Source organism: Ambystoma mexicanum, chromosome 7q (assembly GCF_040938575.1).
Source record: "Ambystoma mexicanum isolate Mex_15411 chromosome 7q, UKY_AmexF1_1, whole genome shotgun sequence".
NCBI lineage: Eukaryota > Metazoa > Chordata > Amphibia > Caudata > Ambystomatidae > Ambystoma > Ambystoma mexicanum.
This window is the reverse complement of record NC_090941.1, coordinates 832,938,700-832,962,674: the sequence shown is the minus strand read 5'-3', so window position 1 is coordinate 832,962,674 and position 23,975 is coordinate 832,938,700. Positions and strand designations below refer to the sequence as shown.

Below are 23,975 nucleotides of genomic sequence, written 5' to 3'. Positions count from 1 at the left end.
TGCCCTCAGTAAGCTCGAGATTTCTTTTGCGGGGGTCCTAAACCCTGCATCTTCCTCAGACCTGACTGCGAGTCATGCCTACTCCACATCGGGCCTGTATATCCCATAGCGTTCGATTCCCTTCAGTGGATACCTCTCTGCGTGCTTTGAATGTGGTATTAGTCCCAATCTCGCCTCTACAGCGATTACTGCATTTATTCCGCTGAGGTCGGCATGCTCCTTTCCCTTCCAATCCGTTTCTTTTTATGCCGCACTGTTTCCCAACCTCTCAGCCTCTTCTGTTGGTCCCCCTTTGCCAATTCGCGCCTGGAAGGAGCCTCCTCGATCTGAATGTCCATGACATTTAGTCCCTCTTCCTAGGTGGTCACTCTTCTTTGCTTTCCTTCCCACTCAAACAACAGACCAAAGGGGAATGTCCACTTGTATTTTATCTCTTTCGAGACCAGCTCTCTTATTAGTGGGGCCATTTCTCTTCTCTTTAGGAGTGTCACGGCGGACAGGTCTTGATAAAGGTGAATGTCCACACAGTTCATCCTAATTTGGTCCAACTGCCTCGCCCTCCTTAGGATGAGTTCTTTTTGCGGGTACGATATGAGAGCGGCCAGCACATCTCTCGGTCTTTTCCCGGGAGCCCCTGTGCGTTTCGGGCCCAATCTGTGAATGCTGCCAATTCCAATGCTATCCGGTTCTTGTGCGTCAATGATTTCCCCAAACACTTCCTGCACCGCTTTTTTCAAGTCAATATCCAGTACTGATTCTGGCACATTTTTAATGTGAATGTTCGATCTGCGGGACCTATTTTCTAGGTCTTCGCACTGTATCTCCAGATGGTGGGTTAATCGCACAAGGTGCTCCTGTGTTTCACTGTACTGAGTCGCCTCGTCCTCTACATTCTACACTATTTCTTCTAGGGTGTCTGTCCTTTCTTTGAGGTTGGCAATGTCATGCTTGCATTCCTGGACTGCCTGTTTCAGTTCATTTTTCATTGAGTCGAATTGATCTTGCACTGTCGACATGAGCTTGTCTTGTAACTCAATGAACCAGGCGTGCATGCCGTCCCTTGTTGGGGGCTGACTGTTACGCTCACCTGGCTCCCACAGAGGCGTTGATCGGAACTGGACAGCTGCGGTCTCCACCAATGTGACGCGTAGGGCCGAGATGACGGACTGGACTGGCCCACCTAGCTTTGTTTGCTTGGCCCGTAGGAATATTGTTCTGCAAATGGAGAAAGGGCATTAACCACCCGTGGAGTTGAGCGTAAATCCCCCCAGCCCCGCTGTTCTCCCCACAGATCACCTTTGATGTCCCCTCTTATAGTCTCAGCTGATGGTTTGAAAAGATGAGCTCTCCATCCTGCATTGAGCGCAGGGGCGCGTTGATAACCAGTTGCTTCACTGGCTTGGTGAGTTCCAGAACAATAATGACTTCGAGATTCCCGGCAAGACACCATAAGTATAAAGTTCGTAAGAGTTCAAATGTCTGACTTTCACTCTTGTCCGATTCCTTGCAGGTTGCAGCTTGACCCTAATGAAAAGTTCCTTGTGGCAACCGGTAGTATTCTGGTAAGGATTTGTATTTTCCAACACAGTTCAATAAAATAATGTCAATATGTAACCTGTTGCTTTCTCCCTTATTCAGGCGCTGAGAGAAAGTATGAAGTCTCGGGGAATAATACCTCCGGCGGTAAAATCAGGTAAGTCTAATGTGGTGAGGAGGGTTCCCCTTGATAGTCCCTTTGTTTCACCTTGCTGTCCTTTTGTTTCCCCTTAGGGGCCGGGGTTCGGCGAAGATGCAGTGGAAGCTGCGCCGACCCGTGAAGAGGAATGGTACCCCCGGTGGTAAAATCAGCTAAGTCTATGGGGGGGGGGGGTAACTAATATTCCTCTGCGTATTCCCTTGGCTCACCTTGCTGTTCTTGTCTTCTCCTTAGGTGCCGGAGTGCGGCGGGAACATGCTGGAGGATGCGGTGGAATGTGAAGATGCTGCGAAGGCTGGTGAGTTCAGCGCGGTGCTGCAGCATGCGAGGCGACGCGCATAAAATAACTTCTTTCTTCCAGCTCGAAGGCGCGATGGATTGGGAATTCAGGTAAGGATCAAAGGTATTGCTCTTGTTCTAACCTTTTCTCCTTCTTTCTCCCTTTTTCTAGGAGCTCCAAACTCGAGGCGGGCGTGGCAGAAGGCTGGATGCAGACTTGCAGGCACGGTGAGCGTTACGCTGCTGGATGCAGAATAACGTGAAGCGTGTGCTGCTCTTCGGGCGTGGTTTAAATAGCCCCCAAAGTAGTCCCAGGTAAGTATTCCTCCCCAGCCCCGCCCAAGTAAAAAAATAGTCCCTCAGTAAAGTAGTCCCTTCCAAGCCTCTTTTGGCTTGGAGCTCTTGCAGCATGGACTGCATCAGGTAAGTTTGCAGCATGGTCTGCATCAGGTAAGTTTTAATCTATGAGCCTGGCGCCTATGGCGCCAGGACTGACTATCCATATGAGCCTGGCACCATAGGCGCCAGAACTGGACCCAAATAGCCCCTAGCAGGGGTTGTTGGGCTTGCTTAGGATAACTTGATGCCTGCTTCCGGGGTTGCTGGACTTGGTCAGGGTCCCCGGGGGTAGGCATCATGACACTGACTGCCACTTGTGGTACGGGTGGAGTCTGATGTCGGCATGGTTGGCTCTTCTTGTGATCTTCCCCTGGTGGTCACCGGGGTATCCGAAGCCCACATATGAAGGAGGCTCGAGTCCTGTTTGGGGGGTAGGGAGTTCAGTTTGGACCCCCCTTCCCTTTCACTTTAGACATGACCTTTGCTTGATGTAATTAAGCCTCCACTGTGCACTGGGCTTCCGTCTCTCAATGGCCACCCAAGGTCCGCCCTGCACTTGTTGGCGGCACCTCCGCTTACCTGGGTGAGGGGTGCGGGGCTCTGCCTGTCCTGTTCCTTCCCTCCGTTCTGCTTTGCCCCTATTCTTGTTCAACTTTTAATATACCGGCTGTTGGAAGAGGGTGGGTTCCTCCCCCACCTTGGTTCTGCGGTCACCGGCCTTATTTGGCCTGTATGCAGGGGTGTAAGGATGTCTCCTGTGTGGTGCTCAATGAGTCCCGAAAATTGCTTGAGGGTGGAGGGGAGGTGGGGGAGGAACCGCTCACCTGCACATCCGCCGCTCTGGGAGCTGCTGCCGCTGAACTCTCTGGGCCGGGGCGTTTTCTGTCTTCCGAGCCGCCGCTCCCCGAATCGGGAGGGAGCGGGGGAGCCCCGCCACCCAGTCCCCTTGCTTATCAGCTGTCCGCTTCTGATTCCCCGCTTTGTGGCGTTCCACTCCCCCGCTCCGTCTTCTGTGCGGGTCGCTGTGATCTCCATGGGGGGCGGATAGGGGGGGAGCGATCTGCCGCTGCTCCTCTGCTGCGTTTTTCGCCGACGGAGCCGGCCCCTTATCGATTGCCCCTCCTCATCTCTGTAGCCGCTGACGGCGTTCCTCTGCTCAAGTTCCGGGTTTCCCCGACGCGGCTGCCCCTTGTTTCCGGGCCGTGCTGGGAATGCTGTTGCCGCGGTGGGGGAGAGGCACTCCGCTCCCGCTGCGCCGCCTGGGTTTTACTGGTGGGAATCCGTCTCCTGGCAGTTCCTGCAGGCTGACGGTTTCTGAAGCGACTGTCGTGGTGACAAGAAGGAGGAAGACTGGAAGGTCCTGCACTGCCCAGGGAAGAAGCCAGCAGCAGAGCAAAACGCCGAATAAAAGGTGTGCTCCTTAAAAGCACAAATGGACTCTCTCTCACTGGCTATCCGGTTTCCTGTAGCACAGCAAATCGACCAGGCTCAAAAGGAGGTCCAGGGGCTTTGTGAGCTGGTTGGTCCCACCAGGCTCAAGGGGAGAAAACTCCTTGTCGATCTCCTCTGCTGTTGAAATTTCAGGCGATTCGGACCTGCAGCAGGGCTTCAACGGGTGTCCAGTAGTTGCAGCAGTCGTCTTCCTTCAGCTTGTCGTTGGCTCTCTCGATCCAGTGACGACTCTGCCTTCCAAGTCCCAGAGAACTGCTTTTAAGCAGTTTTCCCCCATTCACACAGCCTGGCTGTCAATCACACAACATGGGGGCTGTCCTGACAGGACAGTCACCTAGCTAATCAAACTAGAGTGTGACTTGGGTCTCCAAGGAGACCCTGAGCAGGGGGCCTCAAACCCCCTCCCTCACATCCTGTCCACCCAGACACTCAAGCGCCTAAGGAGGGCTTCTGTGTAGAGGCCCGTCAAAGGACGGCTAACAAAGGAACCAAACCTTGTTTGGCGTGCATAATAAAACACGAGAAAGACCTTTACAAAAAGAAATAGCGAATAAACCTAACCGGAACCAAATAAAAATAAAAGGGGTCCAGCGGGTTTAGAGTTTGAGGCTACCACCATAGCCTCTAACATTACCGAGGCTATTTTCATAGCTCGCTCTAAAATAAAAATGGTAGATACCATTGCCACCAGCCAAATCTTAAGAGAAAGTGGAACGAAATAATGTTCCATGAGAATCAGACAAAAAGGGATAACTATTAACCCTTCCAGTACTCTATTGGAAGATAGTTTGTACTGGGTCTATAAATTTAAAAAGACTAGTAAAGTCAATGGCAACTTTACATGTTCTGGGAGACAGTAGTCAGTCCTATAAAATGGAGTTTAATGTGGGAAGTCTAAAAAGACAACCCTGTGTCACTGCACTGAAGGTGCTGTGTGACGCACAGTAAAAAGATGATGCCTATGGAGTGGTCCAAAGGCCATGAGCACAAAATGTAAAACACATTGAAAATGAAAAGTTCAAAGCCCAAAAATATAGCAAAGCTGCTGAGGGACTCAACAGGTAAGGGAAAGTAGCCATTCTGGAGAATTCTCCCTAACAAAGACCCCACCCAGTCGAGAACCCAGTGACGTTATCCTTGAACACAGCAGGTAACAGGGAAAGTAAGGTACTGAAGATTAATACTGGAATGCTCATACTTGTGCCAGTCGATATAAGATATTGGCACTGAGTGAAGAGAAAGAGAATCATTACCGGAAGGCTCATACTCACCCCAGTCAAGATAAAGAATTTACAATGAATGAGGGAAGAACATTGAGACTGAATGAAGAGAAAGTATTGATATTAAATATAGTAAAAAAGAATCCTTACTGGAACGCTCATACTCATCCCAGACAAGATAAAGCATTAACATGGAGTGATAATCCTTACTGGAAGTTTTACACTCAAAGAGGTTAAGGAGACAACCTTGAGATATTACAGAATGGGAAATACTGTGAAAGGGGAAAATGGAGAAACAGATTGAAACAGAGAATAAGGGCCAAGCTCAAAGTGAAACCAAAGACTATGAAATAAAGATTGAGAACCCAAGAAGCCAAGGGAAATGTCTAAGTGTTGGATAAAATTACCCTATGAAAGGAAAGGAATCAATACAAATAAAATAAGACAAGAAGAGAATAAGAAGGAACAAGAGAGAAATCAAGGGTAGAAGGTCGATAACCTGAAGAAACCAGTATCAGAACTGCGTGAGTTAGTAGTTAACAAAAACTACTTGAGAATACGTTACTGAACTGAAATTGGTGAAAAATCTGTTTATAGGAAAAGGGAGTAATTCTGCTGCATTTTGTTGTTATAATAGTCGTAGGGTTACAACAGGTTAGTTTGGATAGTGAGCCGATTCGGATTTGGATTCTCACCAACGGCTAATGAGCACCTTAGTTAGTTCTGTTAAGTAGGGAAAACCCTTAGCGTAGGGAGAGATAGGCATTTATTCCTTACAGTTAATGAAAATCAGTGAGATGGAAAATCAGAGTCTGTGTCCTTCTTCTGACCCGCCACAATACATGCCCTATATCTCATTTTGCACAAGCGTTAAATAAACATCTTAGTTTGGTGAGGGCAGTAAACCTTGTTTCCTTGCCCTCCCTTCACTTCAAGACATAGGACCCCTGAACAAAACATTATCTGTATCCCCATACTCTGGGTAAGAAGGCGTGTAAAGGTTCAGGCTCTCCCTTTAACAGCAGCAATGGGATGAGACGATTCCTGTAGGGTGATGTAACCCAAAGTAAGACTAAATGGCACAATGGTATCCAGTTAAATTGTGGAAAACATTTTCAAAATGCCATTTTGTGGAGAAAAAAAGCCGGAAAAAAAATTCTGAAAGGTTTTTATTGTATGTTTTATTTTTGCTTAGTAAAAAAAAAAGTCTAAAAAAAACAGGAGTTGGGGGAACCCCCCCATTTAAACAATAACATTTAAAAAAAAAACATTCGAAAATATTTTTTTTTGCCATTTTGGTGTCGAAAAAATGGCATTTCGAAAATATGACGTTCGAAAATGTCACTATGAACCCGCTATTTTTCCATCTCGTGTCTCTAGTAGCTTGACATCACATTTTCTAATTGTACATGGTTTCTTTCTGCTTGGTTGGTGAATTGATCTCTACATCTCCACCTTGGTCACAGCTGAACCTTTTTAGAATCTGTTTGGTTCTAGTCAATGCAAGTAATCCATAAATGCATAGCATACATCGAAAATGACGGCAGAGGAAGACTATTACTCTGACAATTTAAGAAACTAGGTTTGAAGCTCAGGCTCGAAATTTAATCCAGTTTATGTCACAGAATATAAGGTAACATGTGCCATCCTAAAAGCATAATGGAAAGTGAGTGCAAGACAAGAGAAACAATGCACTTTTACACACCTAAGTCTTTAACAGACTCTCCTGGCAATAAGGTTAATTCATCCATTTCAAGAGATGTGGGAGACATGCGTCAAATCTAGAAAGGAAAACAAATTGAAATACTATTTTATTAACAGACCTTAAACATGGGTTAATTACACCGAATGCATTAGTGCAATAAAAGAGACTGTTTTAATCTTTCAAAGATGGAGTAAATTCAGTCAGATTTGCAAAACTTGGATAGTGCTTTTATCATTGTTTCACATAATCTTCAAAAGTCAAGTAGGCTGGAAAGAGGATTATCTCAGTTGAACTTACAAGAGGGTAATGGTGTGACTCTTTGCTCAACCACTCAATGGTGAATAAGTTACTTACCTGTAACTCCTATTCTCCAGCATTGGTATCTTACATAGATTCACATGATGTTTGAATATTCACAGTCGACAGGCTGGGAGTCATTGGTAATACTAAGCAGTTTCATAGTAATACAAGAAATTGCATTCACTTTTTGTTTTGGGTCATTCAGACGTCGGCTAGTAGGCTGTTTCCTCCCTTAGGTCCACCCCAGGAGGCCATCTTCATATTCTAAGGAGTGAAGGGAGTGTTCAGCAGTCGTTGTAGAGCGGAAGAAAACAGGCAGTATCAAGGGATTGTTGATGCAAAAAAAGGATCGCACTTTAGGAATAAACCTAGGATTGGTCTGAAGGAGGACCATGTCTTTGTGAAAAATGAGATAAGGCGGTTGTGAGCATGGGCTCAAACTGAGGCCATATCAATATGGAGAGAACAATGCTAAGTTGCCAAGAAGGATCAGGCTTGCGTACAGGGGGTAAACGTGCAAAACAGCCCTTTCATGAATTCCTTCACCATCATATGTGACCACAGTGAAGGTGCAACTGATGCAGAAAATGGCAACCAGGTGAACTTTGATGGAATGAATGGGCACGGGCAGCCAAGGAAAGCAGGTCTGTCAGCATTTGCTGTGGCTGGAAGTTAAGGGCATCCACTCCATGCTTGGAAGACCGAACTGTAAACCTTTTCCATTTCCTGTTGTAGCAGGAAACATTAGAAGGAGCCTGAGCTTTGAAGAGGACATCTCTGCAGTCCTGGGCATGTCTATGTGGTAGAATTCTAGGGACATAGGAGCCAAACTCTGAGGTTGTGCGAGGACAGGTTGTGGTGGAGGAACTAGCCACTGTTTCCGAATCCGGAAAGTAGTTTAACACTGGTTGAAGCTTGATGGGCAGACTGATTGAAAACTAGAAACTCTAGAAACTAGAAACTCCAAGAACCTTTACTGCTGTGGCCACACTGGCACATCAAGCAGGCCTCCAGATAAGGGTCGTACCAGGCCTTTTTATGCAATGACATATTGCAAATACGACACCTTTTTATTTTTCTGTAGGTTTCATTTACGCACTAGTTGAGAGCATATGGCAGTGCTTAGGTCAGATCACGTGACAGAAACAGATGTGTATCTGCCTGGATGAAATTGAATGACGTAGCGAAGCAATCTGAAAACAACATATTTGCTCTCTGATCTGTGTGTATTTAGACTTCAGAAATAAACAGTGCACACAGTCCGATAATGAAAGGTTTCTTCTATTCAACTTCTGCGTTTTGTATCTGCAGATGCAGGGATAGGATTATTATGCATACATATTTATTTTCCTAGCATGTTATGATCTTATCAGTAACAAGAAAATAGAAAACTTAAGCATTGGGAAGTATCCTTTGTAGCAAACAAATTATGGTTTAAGTGAATGCATGGTTGCATTACATAAAAGTATTTTTCGAAGTTCCTGCGTTGTGTGCATTTATCATCAAGCTGCATATATGTGGTGTGTTCTTTCATATTAATATGTAGGAGAAGGTTTTCTACAAATATAGCCAGAGATCTTTGCTACACAACTGTTTTATTGCTAATGTGCTCTATTCATTTTCAAGTTTAGTCATGTTTTGGTTGCACAAATCATTTTTACTAACACTCTAATTATAAAAAGAGTGTAAAATACTTGCACCTCAAAGCCATATAAGAGGCAGAGATGAATATGGAAGGTCTAGTTTAAACATCCACTAACCTTAACTTGGTGCCAATGTGGTAAATGGTACTAAACTTGACTAGCGGCAGCAAGGCCCTTACTGGCACTTGAGTGATTGTCATTAAATCAATCACATGTTTACACCAATTCACAGCATATTTCAATCTTCAAGACTACAATTCTAACATTCAAGACCTGACACTCCAGCCAGTGCAAGTGTTGTACAAAATAATGAAACGGTTTCATTTGTAACTGAAATAGAAAGGAACAAGTTACTTACCTGTAACTGTTGTTCTCCAGCAGGGGTCTGGCATGGATTCACATGCTCATAACAAGCATGTGAATCCATGCCAGACCCCATGCTGGAGAACTAAGCAACACATGAACTGTAGAGGTAATCCAGATAGGTATAACTTTATGTGGTTCATGCAGACTTCCGTCAACTTCTATGCTCTGAATATATTATTGTCACATTCAATAATTTACAGACTTCTGCAGAATGTAAGGCTAACTGTCCAGAAAACATTTGACAATGGTATTCTGTGCATGCAAATGAAGCTCAGAGTGTTGGAGCACATCTGTTCCATTGGTGAGAGGGTGCTGCTTCACTCTGTACTGTTTATGTTAATTGTGAGAGAAACCTGCTTTTCTGTCACAATGTAGACAGCTGACACATGAGAATCATCTCCATACAGTTAACTTCTTGCACGTGCCGGCTGGATGTCACATACTTTTTACTCTCTTGTGAAGGAGAAAACTCATTTTTACTGTCTTGAAATTGTATTTAGTCTCAAAGTTGAAAAACAGGGAGTTAAATACTCCCACCTCAAAATCTGTAGCACTGACCACAACAATCAGTTTACATGGCTCTTAGGATGAGTGGTAATGGTGAAAAGCATATAGGTACCCGACGTTCCACAGAAACACAAAGACGTCTCTGAGACTGGCTGGTTGAGGGAACCTGCTTGCGACCAGTCAAACTTGTGGTAAAAAATGCCCACCTCTGGCTTCCCCATGTTCGGAAGATGACTTCCAATTGGCACTGGAAGAGGTCCCATTCAAGTCAATCTCAAAGGTATGAGATCAGTGGCGAATGGATTCCACTTCATGCCCCAAATGGATTCCCTAGACTGCTCGATGCAGTGAAGCATAGCTCGGAACAGAGGTGATGGGGAAGACAGTTTGATTCAGCAGTTTGGCTGTATTTCGATGTTGGTTCGGATGGCTCAAATCAGGAAATTCTGGGTTCAGCAACGAGCTTTGCCAAAGGAAGTGCCTTTATGCTTGCGGAGCTGAGGGGCCTTTTACCGGGGCCCTTGATGTATAATTATGCTTGTCTTGCATTTCCCAGTCCAGGGAAACACTCCAGAGCTGCTTGCTGGCCAGGGAAAGTGTGAGCAGGCTCCCTCTGTGTATCAGCGGTCTTCAGTGGCAGGCATGCTTTCGTCCCAGCAGTCACTTCTTTTGTCTGCCAGAAGTGGCTAGGGAGGGAACTGCCAGCACACCGGGTAATCCTTGTCTTCACCCTATGCAATGGACTTTGAGCAGTGGTAGGTCCAACAAAAGTTCCATCTGGATCCCTCTTTAAAGAGAATTCTAACATATGGTTCTCCCTAAAACAGGATTGGTCCTTTTGCCAAGCCTCCTCCTGTTAATGGCCAATCTGTGTCAGTTACAAATTGTCAATCCTCAGATGTGCCATACCCATAAGTCCTTGATTTGCTGGAAGAGAGTGGGGAATAAGAAGGACATGATGCGCAGTATTAAGTGACGGCCAGGCATTTGGCACAGACAAAGCATGATATGAAGTGGCATCAAGACCAGGCAAAAGCAACAGAGTTGACTGGCTACAGGAGTAAAAGGGAAGATTGTTCACATCAAGGAAAGACAAAACTGGAGCGAGTCACATTACGGAACCGGCTGAAAGGTGGTGGGCCAGCAAAGCTTCTTCAAGTTATGGCCATCTTGCAGATACTCTCTAGCACCCTCAAGTGTCTCCATATTAAATATCCCCTTTAAAGTATTCCCTTTTGTCAGACAGCTTCCTCTGAAGTGCCTGTTTCCAGTGCTACCCCTCTGGGGAAGCTAGTCTCTCCACCTGGGTGTAACTGGGCCCATGTGTTGTAGAAGCATCTTCTACGCCTGCAGCAGATTTCTCTTTCATCTGTAGGCCAAGTGGAAAGCTAGAGTGGGGATAAGGGTATTGTTAGCACATCTCCGTTTGGCAGTTTAATGTAGTTCCTTCATGAACCACTAGATCTTTTAATAAGATATAGTTTATCTTTACTTTAAGCACTGTCGTTAAGATTACAGAGGGGCAGTTGCACTGCTACCATATTAATGAAGTTAAAATTTAACGACTGAAGCCTGTTTACTAAACAAATTCCTGTTTTTATTCCAAAAAAGCCCTTTGTGAAATTTAGCATTACTTTATTTCTAGACATATGAGCAATACATACATTCGAAAGCACAAGCCTGATGCGTTCAGGAGTTTACTTTTCAATCTGTAGACTACTGCCCAATAGCAGGTTTAGCACCCAGATATAGGTTTCCACTTCGCAAGTGAACACATCGTCCCAGACACTTTTGAAAGTGTCACCTCACCTAAATGTAGCCTCCCGTTTGTAATTCCATACATTCTATTAAGATGGTAAGGGACATCAATACAGTAGTATGGTATGAAAGTATTTCCTAAGAGACAGAGCTTTTAAAGGGAAACTCACATGACGGGCTGCTACTCAGCGCCTGCATATGCACATTTGAAGTACATGATACTTTTATCTGAAAGAAGGCTAATTCACATTTCAGCTGCTGGGATGTTTGGACTCTTTGCACAGCAGAAATGTGCTATATGACTGGCAGTGATCAGGTTATGCACTCGCAAGGCCTGAAATCAGCCAGGGCATATATAATCACTGACTGTACACCTTTTTAGCAACATACCATACGCAGAAAGGGTACCGTTTAGCAGCACCGTTTTCCCGCAGAGGTACCTTCTGTTTGCATGAGAAACTTTTAAAAAGCCTCAAGAATGTATCAGATGGCACACTCCTTCATACATGTCCTTGCCAACCACCTATGGAATGCTACATCCCTCCGTCCTCTCTGGTGGCTTGGAGGAAGCAGTCCATATGGCTTAAACACATGGTCACACATGTGCCGATCAATTACCTAATTTATGTTTCTGATATCAAACACATAGTAGCGGGAGGCAGGATTTGCCGCAGGATCTGACAACTGAAGCCTCCTCTGTGTCAGACATTGGTGGATGGTGGTGTGGGCCGAGTTACAACAGGGGGTCAATTGCTCACTTACAAATTGGACCAGGCTCACTGTATCACCAGTTTCGTGCACTGGATTGACACGGTACACTGCGTGCATAGTTTGTTAGCAAATTAAAGTGCATGGCAAATACCACAGAGGTGTATTCCCTCTCTCACCCCTGCTTAGGATTCTTGAGTACCTGGTGTGTTTAAAAGGACAATGGAAAACAATGGAAAACCAACGGGGCACGAAGGGCGGCGGCGTGCTGGCGTACCGCAGGGTGTTGTGTGCCACGAGGGCACCCTTCTGTTGACTCCCTGCCGAATGAAGGTTTCGGAGTCTGCTCTTGCCCCCTGATGCTGGACGGGCCGATTGTCATAGACACAGGGCTACAAGGAAGGTAACTTTATTTTATTTGGAACTCTCACTCTAAACTCTTCTAACTGTTGACCTGGTTCTTTTCCCTGCTGGTAACACCGCCTGAATTCAGCCCAGGCCAACAAAATTGCCTGCCTGCTTGCTTGTCAAACACATCCAAGGACGGGGGCTGCCCGACTGCTTTGAGAGGTGTCCCTTTACTTCCTCACGGCTCACCATGCCGGCGTCCTTTGGCCAGAAAATGGGGATGAACCATCCATCTTCACCTGCACCGACAATGTTTTACGGGCCCGAGCTTGGCCCGGGGCCTGAACTAGGCGCTAGGCGGAAACTCTGTACACTGAAAAAGAGGATACAAATTGACACAACACGCCCTGGCTCCCACAGGAATCCTCAACAAAATTGAAGCCTCAATTCCCTTCGGTGACGCCCACATGCTGATTAGTGAAATCCTGCTGTTCTTGGGCAACCCAGGGGAGGGGGTTCCCATTCCATCTGCCTTGTCAATGGACTTTTCTGCACTGTAACACCAGTTGTATCCTATAGCTGCCCAGTCAGGAGCTGACAGCTCGACCTAGCTGGGCGAGCGGGAGGCAAAGATCTCCTGCTAATCATCATATTGTGCAATCCAGAACCAATTGACGCTCAAGGAGTGACTTCCTTGCGCCACCGACCCAGAAGGCATGGCTCTACCCCCCGCTTGCCTTATCGCCGGGTGTGGATAGACCGATGCCCCTGAGTTCCCCAACTTGTGTCTGATGGGGTAGAAGGGCAGTGCTCCTTGCTGCCCAGAGGAGGACTGGTTGGAGTAGGGCGGGTCTTAACTATGCCATGGGGGGAACCGGGTGAGCGGGCACCTCAAGCTCCTGGCCCAGTACTCGTAGGGAAGGATGCTGACCTGGGGGGGTGGTTCGGCAATGGATCGATGGCCCATAAAAGCCCCTCCACAGATTAACATGGCCTGCCTAGTTTTTATCCCAGCGGTCACATCAGCATCAAAGTGGAAAGAGGATAGAGGGGTGGGGGCAAGGTGTGTTGCTGCAATTGCAGCTCAGTCCTGGTCGAACTTTCAATAATAAAGAAATTGCTCCTGTCCCTAACCACAGCCAACGGCAGTGGAGCAATGAATGGGGTAATCTAGACCATCCTGGGAGAAGATACGCATGTTAAAAGTAACAAGATCATCCAGGAGTCTCAAACGCACCCCAATTGCTCCACCGAGGAACGCTGTCTAACTCTGCTCAAACCTAGACAGGACAACAATGGGCCTAGACCAGAGTCAGGCCGACCCACATGAGAACCCAAGGTGGGGAAGGGGCTACCTCGTAATCAAACTCCGCTTGTCCTTGCTACAACGGGGCCCACGAATCACAACGCCCTTTTTAGATGGGAGACTCGGAACCTACGCCATCCCCCAGCCAAGAACAAAAGGCCCTCGGCAACCAGGTCAATATTCTTGCATGGCGTACGCCCAGGGAAGCTCTACGTAACAAAAGCCTTCACTGGCTACTAACTACAGGGGGATGCCCCTTTGTGACGAGGGAGCATATTGTTGAATGCACTAGATTCTCCAATAAGGGCTGGACACCAGAGATCAGTCAAACTGGAATTGTGTGACTTTGGAGTGACAAGAGACATAGTGAGAGCTTAAATGTCACGGATTTGCCCGGTTAGCAGTGCAATTGAATTGTGTTCGGACCCTGGGGGTTCTGGGCTACATGTGCCTGTCTTGTCAGGCGCAAATACTATCCCTTTGGGGGGGGGGTAGGGAGGGAGATTTGGCCAAAAAACTACTTAGCGATAATGTGTGCTGATGTCCCGATTTGCCCACACTGTCTGTGGAGGCTGCAGGAAATATGACGTTGGGGACTACCCTGTCATTGCGATATATACTTCGGCTGATTTAAATGATGGAAATGTTTTATACTGAATACTTGTGATGTGTATACTTTCATGGCTTCTCGCCGAATAAAGTTGTTAACAGTGGTCAGTGCAGAACATTTTCAGGGCTTCTTAGTACATGGTGCCTACTATTGCCTTTACCAAAATAATGACTACCCTCCCCCAACCAGGGGGTTATCTAGGATAGGAGGGGCAAACTATGGGAAAATGATTTTTGGAGGGGGACAGGAAGGAAGCTGGTTGATTAATTGATTTGTTTTTTATTATGCCCCTATACACAAGTGGTTCTTTCAATGTGTGGTCAACGAGGGAACACGATCTAGCCAGCCATCTTCTTGGGCTACAAAAAGTCATGGAGCAACTCTCAACAATATATGCCAGCATTGCCACTGTAAAAATATGTCCATCCTAGTTGTGCCCAAAGCAGATCAAGACCTTGCAAGAAGTCATATTACAGCATAAAAAGGCATCAACAAACAGTGCATACTTGATGGCATAATGGGCACTCTCCTAATGCCACTATGCTGAATGTTGCCCCACTTACTAGAAATTATCGCCAACTGTTTTCTCTGTCTAAACAGTTTAGCTTCGCCTCAGTGACAGTGGCACTTCTCCCGTCGGCATGTGAAGGCGATGCATCTGGGTCTGTCACTTTCATTGCAGCACTGCTTACACAGGGTCAGGGGAAGCATGAGATGATTCTGTAGTGAGAAAAGGAGGAACCCCGAGGGTCCCTCCCCCCACGAAATGCACCATGTTGATCTTGACAACATGAGAAAAAACAGAACCCAGGTGTCTCTACTGAGGAAAGGAAATAATCTTTAGCCCTTTTATATTGAGCAATTTGAACCTGAAACGGAACCCAATTCAATATGCCTGCTCTACCCAAACTCTATGCCACTTGTGCCCAAAGAAAATGAAGAACCCTGTATCAATATACATATGGAAGCACTGCTCCTGTAAAACACATTTTCATGATGCAGGCGACCAACAAAATATGTCATCATTGTCACTGCAAAATAGTTTTCATGCCCAAAGAAAATATGAGGCCTATTTTGGCACGATGTCACGGTGCTTGGCCCATTCTTGCTTGTTGTGCCCAAGGCAGATTATATCATGCATTCTAACTCAAACTCAACAATATATCCTTGTACTGACCCCTCCTCACCTTCATGCTGCTAGTGCCCAAGGAAAATCATATGGTCTGTCTCCACAATGCCTTTGATGCTCCCACATCTCAATTGTCTCACTGTGCCTCAATGGTGTTTAGATGGATTCTAAACCTGGTGGGCAGATGTTTAATAAGCCACCCACAGTTTAGTGAAACAGGGGAACCTCCTGGACAAGCCAGACCAATCTAGGAGGCTTGGGAGGCGGTCAAGACTAAGGCTCAGGAGGGGCGAGAGTGATCAGAAGCCCACAATGAGCACACACAGCAACAAACCACAAATTACTCTTAGACAAGTGTATGTGAAAAATATATATACATGTATTGTCGGACAGACCAAATAGACACAAGTACCTTTAGCAATTAGAAAACCGTTAGCACACAAATCCTTAAACTATACAAATAAATACATTACGTTTCCTAAAACACAGCCACAACCTGTAAAGAGAGGGTTGAGTAGGTCATTCTTCAGACTTCGTTCCCTAACTTTCCAGTTCAACCCTAAGAAGAGAGGAGCCTTGTACTCAACAGTACTCTTGTGCGTAAAAACGCACGATCGAGCAGATGAAACACCAAGCGGGTCTTCTTGGGAGGGCTGTAGCAAGTCAGGAAGGGGCTTGAGGCGATGAAGAATTGGTTACCACTATTCGAAGGGGCCCTGCCCTTGGCGGCAAATCAGTGTTCAAATGGCGAGAATAGCCAGGGAGCGCAGGCTTATACAGCCAAGTTTGAATACCTTCATGTGGTACTCGTGCGTAAAAGGAATCGGTTGTGCCAGGGGGCCACCGGTAAGTGATGCAAGTACTCACCGACTCTCGGCACAGCATGGACCAAACTTTGCTAGTTTAGCCGAGGTTGGTAGTAGGTTAGAGTCCTGAAGTTTTGCGGCGCTCCGGCACTCAGCGTTTGCGCTGGAGAACGATTGTCAGTGACGGGACAGTTGCCTTTTCTCAGCTTCCGAAGGAGATATGAATAAAATTACGGTGCAGTTAGCTTCAGGGAACAAGAGAGCAGAACAGCAAGGGATCTACAGCGACTGTCACCACAGGTAGTGATGCGAGAATCATGGATGTGGGTAGCGTTACACAATTTCCTAATTCGGGACCCTGAGGAGCTAAGCCTGCAAAATGTGGCAGGAGAATGCACGGGACCACAAGCAAGCAATGTCCCAAGTCTCGGGTTGCAGCAGTACTGCAGGTTACCCGGAGGTAGAGCTGAACACTTTGCTGGATGGCCCAGGAACACTTCAGAAAGGGCTTGTTCGGTGGGTAAGCAAAGGGCACCGAGAGTAGTTGTTCCCACTACTCCAAAGGGGCGAAGCACCTTGGCAGGCCTTCTTGATTGAAGAAGAAAGCAGGGGTCCGACAGGACAGCAGAGGGCGAAGGGTGCCAAAACCTTCCAAAGTATCTCTGGCAGTTTCACAAGTCTGTTTCTTCGTGCAGGAGACTTGGCACCTTCTGTCGTTCGGTGAGAACACAGGTGATGAACCTGGAATGGATCCAGAGCGCCTTCCCTTATCCAAGATTAGCTTTTTTATTTTAAAACAATTTTTATTGTTTTTATTTCAACAAACAACAATCAACCAAACTTGCAGTGCTTCTTACAATAATACAATTTTGCAACAAAAAATGTCTACTGTATCTCCCGCTCCCTCCCCTCGACCGAGCCAACACTACTTCGTAATTTGCTTCTTCATCTTGTGAAGGGGTTTCTTCTCCTATGTTCTCTGCTGGGTCCAGGTCGCTCAACCAGTCTTGAGCGGGCCCAAACAGAGTGGCTATTAAAAGTTTCCAAGCTGTCAAGGTTTCTGCTTCTTCATCCCCACCCGTATTGCTAGCTTCCTGCCATACTGCAGTTTCGGCTTCCACCCATTTCTGAAGGTCCTTCCACCATACTTGTATCTTTGGTCTGTGGCATGCCTTCCATCCCATGGCAATTCTATGCTTCGCAAGTATATATGCCAAATCCTTTAGTTTACTTACATGTTTAAGCTTACGTGGTCTGGGAAACCCCCCCCTGACAGACATGCCCAGGCTATTTCCACATTAACTTAACCCCTTTTTCTTCCAGTCTATGGGCTACTTCACCCCAAAATTTTTCAATTTCTGGGCACACCCAGAACATAGGAGTCATCCCAGCGTTTTCATTGCTGCATTTGGGCCAAGTTTGTCGTTCTGCATTTTTAAATTTAGCTATCCTCTGGGGTGTCATATAAGCCCTGTGGGTTATATACAATTGTATTTGCTATAGCCTCGCATTCCTTGACACTTTCTTGTGGTACCCCTGGGCCCGCTCCCATATCCCATCGCTCATAGGGGCACCCACTTCTTCCTCCCAGTCCTGTCTCAGTTGTGCCACTTCCTTCCCCACTTTGGATATCACCAACTCATATATCCTGGATAACTCGTGCCCTCCCTCTGCTATATTGTACATCATTTCTTTTTTTTAACTTGTTTATTTTTCGGTTGGCATACAGGAGAATGCATTAGCATGTCAGATTAACACTTTATCTCAGCATTTTTATACACCTATTTATACCCCAACACCCAACCCCACATCTTAGTCTCGGCCGTCTACCGTGGACTGTCTCTTTTCCAATAAGGTCCGATTCCTGACTCACTCGCTCCCGTCTCCTCCTACCTCGACTCGCCTTCCTCCTTCTTCCGGCTTACGTCCTCCAATCCTGGGTTTGGCTATCCTCCGGGGCCTGCTCCTCCATCGGCTGAGACTGCTCTCTGTCCGCCGCCTGCTGGGCCTGTTGCACCAGGCGCGGTTTGTATGTCAGGGCCGGGAAGCGTAAGTCATAGTCTATCACCGGCGACCAAATGTTCGTGAAACGATGGAGGCGGCCTCCGTTTGCTGCCATAACTTTCTCCGCGATGAAGATGTCCCATATTTTCAACCACCATAGCACCGTTAGGGGCCCTTCTGGAGTCTTCCATGTCCGGTCTATTGTGATTTTAGCGGCCAGGAGTAATTGTGTAATGAGGGCCACGGATGCGCCCGCTTTCGGGTAGGTGTCTGGGATCGGGGTCCCCACCAGTAGCGGCTCCGGTTCCAGTGGCAGCGAGATTTGGGTTATGTCTGTGATGGTAGCTATACATTGGGACCAGAAGACCTTCACCACCGGGCATGACCACCACATGTGTAAGTAGGAGCCTGGCGAGCCGCACCGACGCCAGCACTGTGGGTCTAGCGACTGGTTGAAGTGGTGTAGTTGTAGCGGTGGGAAATACCATCTCATGAGCAGTTTATATGCACATTCTCGGTTGGTGATGCAGAAGGACGATGAGTGTGTGCGGGCCCAGATATCGGCCCAGTCTTGATCCTGAATTGAGTGCCCTAGGTCCTTTTCCCACTGCGCCATATATGTCGCTCTATTGGACAGGAGGTTCTCCTGGAATAGTCGATGCAGCGTCGAAATCCGCCCTCGGGAGGGAGGGTCCGCTACTGTTAATTCCAAGGCATCCAGGGTCAGGGTGGCCGCCTCTCGCGTCTGGGGGTGTGTGCACCAGTGTCTGATTTGGCAGTATGAGAACCTGTCTGACTCTGCTAGGTTGAACGTACTTTTGCATTGGGCGAATGTCAGCGGCTGTGTTCCCTCAAATAGTTGGCTTAGGGAGGTGAGGCCTCCGGCGATCCGGGTTCTTGAAGTTTGAGGGGTGAGCTCCCGGAGAGAACGCCGGATTGTGGAAGACTGGGGCTGAGGGGCCCATAGCTCCCGGGATACCTCTGGATTTGCGGGCCCAATCCCACGCCTTCAGCATTTGCTTGGTTGAGGATAGAATAGCTGGCCATGTCCGGCGCAGCGTGGTTGGGAGGTGTAGAAGAAAGCGTAATGGGAGGGGTAATCGGGATTGCTCTATGTCCATCCATTTGGGGCATCCTGACGTTATAGTCCAAGCCCTGGTATGCGCTATCTGCGCCGCCATTTGGTATTTTTGGAGGTCAGGGACCCCTAGGCCTCCCTGGTCCGGAGCACATAGCATTTTCTTCCGTGGAATGCGGGCCTTCTTCCTCCTCCATATGAATCCAAAAATCTTCCTTTGAAGTCTCTGTAGTTGGGGGCGAGGGACTATGATGGGGAGAGCTGAGCAGGCGAATAGGAATCGTGGCAACAGATTCATCTTACAGGCTGTGATACGACCTATTAGGGATATTTCATGCTTGTGCCAAGTTTTCATCAGGGGCGGGAAGTTTATTCGATAGATGTCTCCCGGGTTAGCGGGGATCTGCACCCCGAGGTAGGGGATGGATGTGTCATTTAGCGGGACCGCGCACTGGGCACTGAAGGATGCCTTATCTCTCTGATTCAATCCTATCCCCAGAGCTGTCGATTACGTCAAGTTAATGGCAAATCCGGACACCTTCCCGAATCTGTGGATTTCCGCTAGGGCGGCTCTTAAGGATTGCGAGGTGTCTGTGATGGTTAACATCACATCGTCAGCGTAGAGCGCTATCTTGTGCTGGGTAGAGCCCACTTGGAGGCCTTTGATTCTGGGGTTCAGACGGATCCGCTGGGCCAACGATTCCATAACCATAGCGAACAGTAAGGGGGAGAGGGGGCAGCCCTGTCTGGTGCCGCATGTTAGGGAGATCGGGTTAGTCAGGAGGCCGTTCACTCGGAGCAGGGTGGTCGGGGATTGGTAGTTCGCTAGGGTGAGCTTTAAGAAAGTGGGCCCAACGCCGAACGACTCCAGAGTGAGGCGGAGGAACGACCAGTCCACTTTGTCGAAAGCCATGGTCGCGTCTAAGGCTAGCAGGGCGAGTTTCTTCTAGTCTTGTCTGGCTATCTCGATCAGGTTGAGTATTATCTGTGGTGGCTCTGTTTAAAATAAATCCCGTCTGGTCTGGGTTTATGATGTCCGGAAGAAGCCTCGCTAATCGGTTTGCCTAGACCTTCGAGTAGATATTCGCATCCAGGTTTAGTAAGGAGATGGGTCGATAAGATGCTATATCGCTGGGGTCTTTTCCTGGTTTCAGCGCTAATACTGTTATTGACTCTTTCATTGATGGGGTTGTTGATCCAGAAGTGGCGAAGGAGTTGAAGAGGGTCGTCATTGGGGCTAGTAGTTGAGGCCGGAAGAGTTTGTAGAATCGGGACGAGAAACCATCTGGGCCCGGGGCTCTAGTTCTTAAGCTTTTAACGGCTTCGTCGATCTCCTCGCTGGTGATCGGGGCCTCCAACTCTTCCCTACTCGTAGTTGAGAGCTTTGGCAAGACGGCATCCCGCAGGTAGGACTGCTGCTCTTTCTGGGGTTTTTGGGTAGCTGACATAGTTTCGGTTACGTGAGCTTCTGCAATTCTCAGCTTATCCCGATCTGCGAATTGGGCTGCACCCTGAGGGTCCCGGAGGCTTAGTATAGTGTTCCTTCTCTTGATTCTTGCGAGTTTTTCCACCAGGAATTTATTTGCTTTGTTTCCCCTGGCATAGTAGCTCTGTTTCGTCTTGGTTAGCAGCTGGGCTGTGTCCTCCGCATAATGAGCCTCTAGTTTCCTCCGTGCCGTCTGCAAGACTCGGTAGGTTCTCGGGGACCAGTTTCTGGCTTTACATGTCGTCTCTGCCTCAAGGACCTCGTCTTCTAGGATGCGGCGGGTCTGTTGCTTTTGCTTATGGTAGGCCGCTCCTCGGGAGATCAGCACCCCTCGCACTACGGCCTTCATTGCGTCCCATGTAGTCGCTGGGGAGGTATCTTCGTTTTTATTGTCTTCGAAGTACTGTTTGATGGTTTTAGCTACTACGACTCTCGTCGCCATGTTATTTAGGATCGGGTCATAAAGAGACCATCTGCGTCTTGGGGGCGGGTCCGGGTTATAGGCTCTTAGCTTCAGCATTACGGGTGCATGATCTGAATGGATTCTAGGGCCTATGAGAACATCGTCCGTGTACGACAGGATCTGCGGGGATGCAAGCAAGAGGTCGATCCGTGAATAAGTTCTATGCACATAAGAGTAGCATGAGTAGTCTCGCTCCTCTGGATGGAGGATCCTCCAGGTATCTACCACTTCGAAGGTTCGGAACAATTTAAGCAGAGCGATCGCCAAGCCAAAGTCTCCGCGGGCAGGGGGGTGTGATCTATCTACTAGTGGGTTGGGGACTCCGTTGAAATCTTCCCCGATGATGGTCTGACCCTCAGCAAATGGAAGAAGGGTGTTTTCCAGGGCCGAGTAGAATGCCTCTTGTTCTTGATTTGGCGCATATACTGAGATCAACGTGTATAGTTGGCCGAGAATTCGGCATTTCACCGCCACGAAGCGGCCATCTGGGTCCCGTTTAGAGTCCAGGATTTGCGGCTTCAAATCTTTGGTGATTAAAATAGCTGTGCCACCCTTCTTCGCTCCATTCGAAGCTAGGAACTGCGTTGGGAATTGCCAATCTCTGAGCCTTGTGAAGTCCGCAGGGATCAGGTGTGTCTCCTGTAGGAAGACCACGGAGGCTTTGTCATTCTGGATGTGTTTTAGGATCGCTTTCCTCTTCTGTGGGGCGTTGAGGCCTCTAACGTTCAGCGTTAGGAACCTTAGTTTCTGGATCGGCGGGGGGGCCTCTTGGGTGCCTACTGGGGTGGGATACTGTTCCTCGTGGGTGGGTTGGGGGTATTCAGTCTTCATTTCGAGATTCCGAGTTAGCTAGGTCCTCCTGCAGCTGGGTTTTCTGCATCCTCCAACGGGAGGGTAACATTTTATCTGAGTGGGTCCACCAACGGGTGGGCAAACTTAAACGGGTGGGAAAACTCCCGACTGTGTGGGGGGCCGGAATGTTCTGCGCAGCCACCTTCACGGCCAACGTGGCCCAAATAGTTTTCCTCGCCAACAGGGCGAGGGTCGAACCATTGAGATCGGCTCGGCTCCAAGGGTGGGTAGGTGACATACTCCTTGGAGAGGGGGACTGGGCCGTTTGGGGCCCGCGGCATTGCCATGCTTCGTTTTGGCTTCAGCGTCGGTCTTAGTACCATGGGCGCAAACCTCTCATTTCATCTTTCGGCGTCTTTGCGATTTAGACCATGGTTGTTGCTGTCTTTGAGGTGATTGATCTGGTTCCTCTGGCGGGAGGAGTGGAATGGGGGTGATTGAGGACTCTGGAGAGTTCGGGTGCAGAATCGATTTCGCGTCCTCCAGGTGGCTAATTTTGCGCAGAGTTCCCTGATACGAGAATTGTAACGTAGCGGGGAAGAGCCAACGGTAGCGAATCTGCTGGCTCTGGAGGAACAGGGTCAAGGGCTTGAGAGCTCTCCTTTTCTGTATGGTGATCGGGGAGAGATCTTGGTATATCTGCAGGGGGGTGCTCATGAATGACAGTTCATCTTTGGAGCGGCTTATCGCCGAGATGGCTTCTTTGGTAGCGTAGAAGCGTACTCTAGTGATCACATCCGGCGGGCCGTCTGAATCTACTCCTCGTCTCGGGCGTAGTCTGTGGGTTCGGTCCAGGACGAGTTGGGTTTTGTCCGTAAGCAGGAGGAGAGCCTGGAAGAAGTTGCCTATATACTCTGGGAGCTCTTTATCTTGGATCGTTGCTGCTACCCCACGGATGCGCAGATTATTCCGTCGGGCCCTGTTTTCTAAGTCCTCTTGCTTGAATGCGAGAATCTCATTACTGGACTGAAGCGCTCGGATCTCGCGTCGCATTTCTATTATTGCTGCATCATGGTTCTGGGTCAAGTCTTCGACCTCTCCTATTCTCTGTTCCGCTTCCGTGAGTCGTTGGTCCGTCTGTTCTAGTCATGTGGTGAGCTCGGTCATGCAGGACCGGATTTCGGCTTTGATGTCCCTCATGAAGGCCATTAAGTCATCTCTGGTGGCGAGGTTACCTTGTTCTTCTGGGGGCTTTTGCGGGGTAAGTTTAAGCGAGGGGTCCGGTTTTCTTGTCTTGTCTGTTACTAGGAGCATGGTGGAAATGTCTGCGGTTTTGGCTGGTTTGGTGAGTCTCGACATTTTGCCGGAGCTGGGACTCTGGAGATCCTCTTCTGGCTGGGGGCCCCTGGGGGGGCGCTTTGGGGGGGATGATTGGTTTCGGACGAGTCTGCTGTGGAGGGCGAGTGATCCGCCAGCCGTATTTGTCATCAGAGTTTTAGTGGTTATATCTGGGTCTTGCCACTCTTGGATGTCGTGGAGGGGGTCGATTCAGCTTGAGGTAGATGTCCACCCTGCCAGGGGGCTGCAGCTATCCAGGATGATAGGCCTGGTGGGTGAAGTGGGCAGGAGCGCCCCAGGATATTATGTCGGCCGGAGACATGGGGGTGCCTTCAGAAGGAGGTCGGGGAAAGCTGTTGTGCAGCTAGGGGGGGGGGGGGGCAGGAGCACAACGTGACCACTCTCCCCAGCCGGCGAGGTATCTGGTGGGCAGGGGCGCCCCAGGGAGCTAGAAGGGGATCCGGATTCAGCGCCGGGGAGATTGTGGGGGGCGGTGGACACTCACCCGGTCAGGCCTCCGATACCGCCTCCGGGGTGCTGGGCTGCGGGCCGATGCGAAGACCTGGGGGGCAGGAGGGAGCCGCCGTCTCGCCCGCTCTCCGGGGTGATCGTTGCCAGTGAAGGAGGTGGGGTTGGGCGGGT

At 48.4% G+C, this 23,975-nt stretch overlaps 1 protein-coding gene across 10 annotated transcripts in view; it reads right to left on the bottom strand.

The window, feature by feature from the left end:
• MTMR2 (myotubularin related protein 2) overlaps nt 1-23,975 on the bottom strand; it is a 1,647,725-nt gene that overhangs the window by 1,459,833 nt on the left and 163,917 nt on the right. For all 10 annotated transcript variants that reach the window (XM_069639182.1, XM_069639183.1, XM_069639176.1 and 7 more), the window contains one exon: nt 6,692-6,767. In XM_069639182.1, the coding sequence (XP_069495283.1) occupies nt 6,692-6,758 (67 nt within the window). In that variant the 5' untranslated portion in view covers nt 6,759-6,767. The remainder of the gene's footprint in view (nt 1-6,691; nt 6,768-23,975) is intronic.